At 44.3% G+C, this 3,470-nt stretch overlaps 1 protein-coding gene across 1 annotated transcript in view; it reads right to left on the bottom strand.

Annotated features, from left to right (window-relative positions):
* Positions 1 to 1,083: 1,083 nt before the first annotated feature.
* Positions 1,084 to 3,470, bottom strand: part of LOC106813174 (neprilysin-11-like) — a gene marked incomplete at its 5' end in the record, with an annotated part of 5,361 nt that continues 2,974 nt past the window's right edge. The window contains 4 exons of the mRNA XM_014817242.1: positions 1,084 to 1,101; positions 1,938 to 2,015; positions 2,468 to 2,566; positions 3,055 to 3,173. Of these exons, the coding sequence (XP_014672728.1) occupies positions 1,084 to 1,101; positions 1,938 to 2,015; positions 2,468 to 2,566; positions 3,055 to 3,173 (314 nt within the window). The remainder of the gene's footprint in view (positions 1,102 to 1,937; positions 2,016 to 2,467; positions 2,567 to 3,054; positions 3,174 to 3,470) is intronic.

Genomic DNA, 3,470 nt, shown 5'->3' with positions numbered 1-3,470 from the left:
TTTCGAATTTCGATCTAGAATAGATTTAGATCTGGGGAATAGCTTGCGTATCGCCGTGTTTGAAAACTGGTAGTACCGGAGTGAGTGGCTGGGCGGACACGGCACACTATTGGAATGTATAGACTTATAGGTGAAAGTGTGAAGTTAGTAATTAGCATAAATTTACAAAGAAGCGAAAATGTCAGCGATCTTTTAAAATCTCACCATTTAGTCTGGAGTTTTAGGAATCTAGTGTAAGCAAAAAAGGAGTTATCGATCGGTTGTGTAAATCTGAGCGAACTCACACGGCACAGTACACGGCACGCACAGATACACACAACACACCACACACACACACACACACACAACACACACCACAACACACACACGCACACACACACCAGAATACACGCACACACGCGCACAGGTACACGCACGCACAGATTACACAACAACACACACACACACACAACAGACACACACACAAAAAAAAAAAACAGAAAAAACACAACACACATACACACACACACACAACAACAACACCACACAACACACAACACAGATCACGCACACAAGGCACAATGCACGCAAGCACGACACGACACTTCACGTGTGGCGCACGCGCGGATTCACGCGCGCACGTACGCGTCGCTCCGGTTCCACGCTTTCACACGCGTGCGGGTGCGTGTGCCGCGCAGGGATCATGTTCCACAAACGTATGAAAATTGCGTTATCATAATTTTTCTCATTGCCCGATAACATAATAGATCTATATACTTATTATATAAATATATTATATATGTAGGGCATATACAAATATATATATGGGGTAGATACTGACTAATATGTATGGGAAGGTTAAAATCTATCGCTTACTTTGATCGTCGACCAATGTCCACATTTTCAGCAGATTTCACGTACGTAGAATCGTCCGCATTCACTAGGTTTATCGAATGAATATCAGTGACGTGTAGAACTGTCACGTTAAGACACCACAGTCGTGCATTTAGAAATATAGAATAATTACTAGTTAGACTATTGTCTCAGTATATTTCTATGTTGTATCACGCTCGCAGCTCCTCAGAATGATACACCCCTCATGTCTTAGACACGTACGGGATTCTGCGGTGAAAATTACGTTACACGTATAAAAAGCTGATATGAGGTGTCTATAGACAAATCGGGACAATCCCTGGGAGTGCAGATTAAAGGATCTTTACTTTAGATTATATTTGCTAAACTGGACTTACTGCATAATAAATCCGTAGTATACCAACATATACTGTGTTACCAGATACATAATTTTACCTAATTGTTATAATTCATTATACATCAACCGCCTACGAAATTGATTGCGCCATTACGTGTTTGGAACGCTGTTTTTACTTCGTGCGAGATGTATGAGTATATTGTGTGGTGTGTGTGTGTGGGTATGTGTGTGTGTGTGTGTTGTGTGTTGGGGATGTGTGGTGTGTGTGTGAGCGTGCGTGCGTTTATGGTGCGTGTGTGCGTGCGTAGGTTAGTGCGCGTGCGCTTGCGTGTGTGAGTGCGTGCGTGCGTGCATTCGTGCGTGCGCGTGTGTGTGTGTGTGCGGGCGTGCGTACATGCGTGCGTGCATGTATGTGTGCGTGGTGCGTGCGTGCGTGCGTGAGTGCGTGCGTGCATGCGTTTGTGCGTGCGTGCGTGCGTGTGTGTGTGCGTGGTGCGTGCGTTCGTTTATGATGCGTGTGTGCGTGCGTAGGTCAGTGCGCGTGTGCGTGCGTGTGTGAGTGCGTGCGTGCGTGCGTGTGTGCGTGCGCGTGTGTGTGCCTGCGTTCGTGCGTGCGCGTGTGTGTGCGTGCGTGCGTGCTTCCGTGCATGCGCGTGTGTGTGCGTGCGTTCGTGCGTGGGCGTGTGTGTGCGTGCGTGCGTGCGTGCGTGCGTGCGTGCATATGTGATTACGTTTCAGCCATACTTACTCTGTCGTAGCGTTGATCGAGTAGCGTGAGGTTGCGTATGAAATCTGGATATCCGATCTTGTCTATAACAGCGTCAATCTACAAGCATGTATAAATGCGACTACTTAGTGTTAACCCTAAAAAAAATTGTACCCTTAATGTTTATTTATTATCCGTTTAATTATTTATAAGCTATTTGTGCTATAGGTCTTATGTCTATATATTATCAATATATATACATAATGTGTATTTGAGAATGGACTGTAAAAATATATAGTTTATAACAATAGAAATCTCGGCGCAGAAAACCCGGTCATAGCCCATTTACCCCTGACTATTTAAGGAAGGGTCTCTCTGTTGACCCTTACAATCTGCCATGTTATGCCACCTACTGCATGGTTAGACCATATATGGTTAGAGTTTGGTCTAGAGGATCCAGTCAGAAAACAGGAACACATATTTACACAGGAAAACGACAAGGAACAACAGCATTGCTTGCTGTAACAGGGTCTTAATAGCGCTATCGTTCTTTATCTTTTAATTTTGCCGACCTTCTCAATCGCAGCCCGTTTTGTCTTGTCGGACATCCATTCAACAGTGGCGACACGTTGCTTGAACGACTCCTTAATCTCCCGTATTAATTCGAGCGCCTGCGCATATCATGCAAAGTACAAGATTAATTAATCACATCAAGTATATATTATTAATTGACGTGCAAATTATTATTGGTTTATCGAACAGATTCTCTCGTTAAAATCCCGCCAGATGTCGCAACGGTTACACGAAATCTAGATCACCTTTATATAGGATGACTCAGCAAGATATCAGTATATCAATGAAGATCATTCTGATGAAGATTTCTCGAAGGGAGATCGAAAATATCGAGAGTAATTTCATTAATTTCTTGGATTTAACACAAGATAAATATGAATTCATAGTTTCAACGAAATCCAATGAACTTATTTCATTCATCAGTATATCAAGTTTACGCATTATAATAAATGTCAGTAGTCTATATAATATTACTTCGGTTATGTTGGTAACTAAGCATGAAGATACTTCACGCATTACAGTGAGAATCACGCTTAGAGAATTAGACGAAGCTTGTGCGCATGCACATTTGAACGATGGTGCTTACGGTGACTTTGCTTTGCTCTGAGAAGGTGCGATTCACGTAGATGTAACCCATGGCCATGGGCAGGCGTCTTAATGTGATGCCCATGCAGGTCAGCCACCGCGGGGACTCGGCTTGTACACCTAGAATGTCGACAACGTGGTATAAAGTGCATAGCAAACCGGATCCGCTGATATCCTCCTAGCGGATCCAGTCCATCTACGCGGGGTAGAGGGGAAGCAGTGGAGGCCATCTTGTTTTTGAAGGTCGGTCTTCATGATGGTGCATACTCTCAATCCCACCACTCGAAAAACGGCTGCGGGTACGCACGCATGCAAACACACACACGCACGCACACACACACACAGACACACACACACACACACACACACACACACACACACACACACACACAACACACACACACGACACGACGCACA

This window comes from Priapulus caudatus, unplaced genomic scaffold (assembly GCF_000485595.1).
Source record: "Priapulus caudatus unplaced genomic scaffold, Priapulus_caudatus-5.0.1 Scaffold735, whole genome shotgun sequence".
NCBI lineage: Eukaryota > Metazoa > Priapulida > Priapulimorpha > Priapulimorphida > Priapulidae > Priapulus > Priapulus caudatus.
The sequence above is the reverse complement of the archived record's forward strand: the minus strand, read 5'-3'. Positions and strand labels throughout refer to the sequence as shown.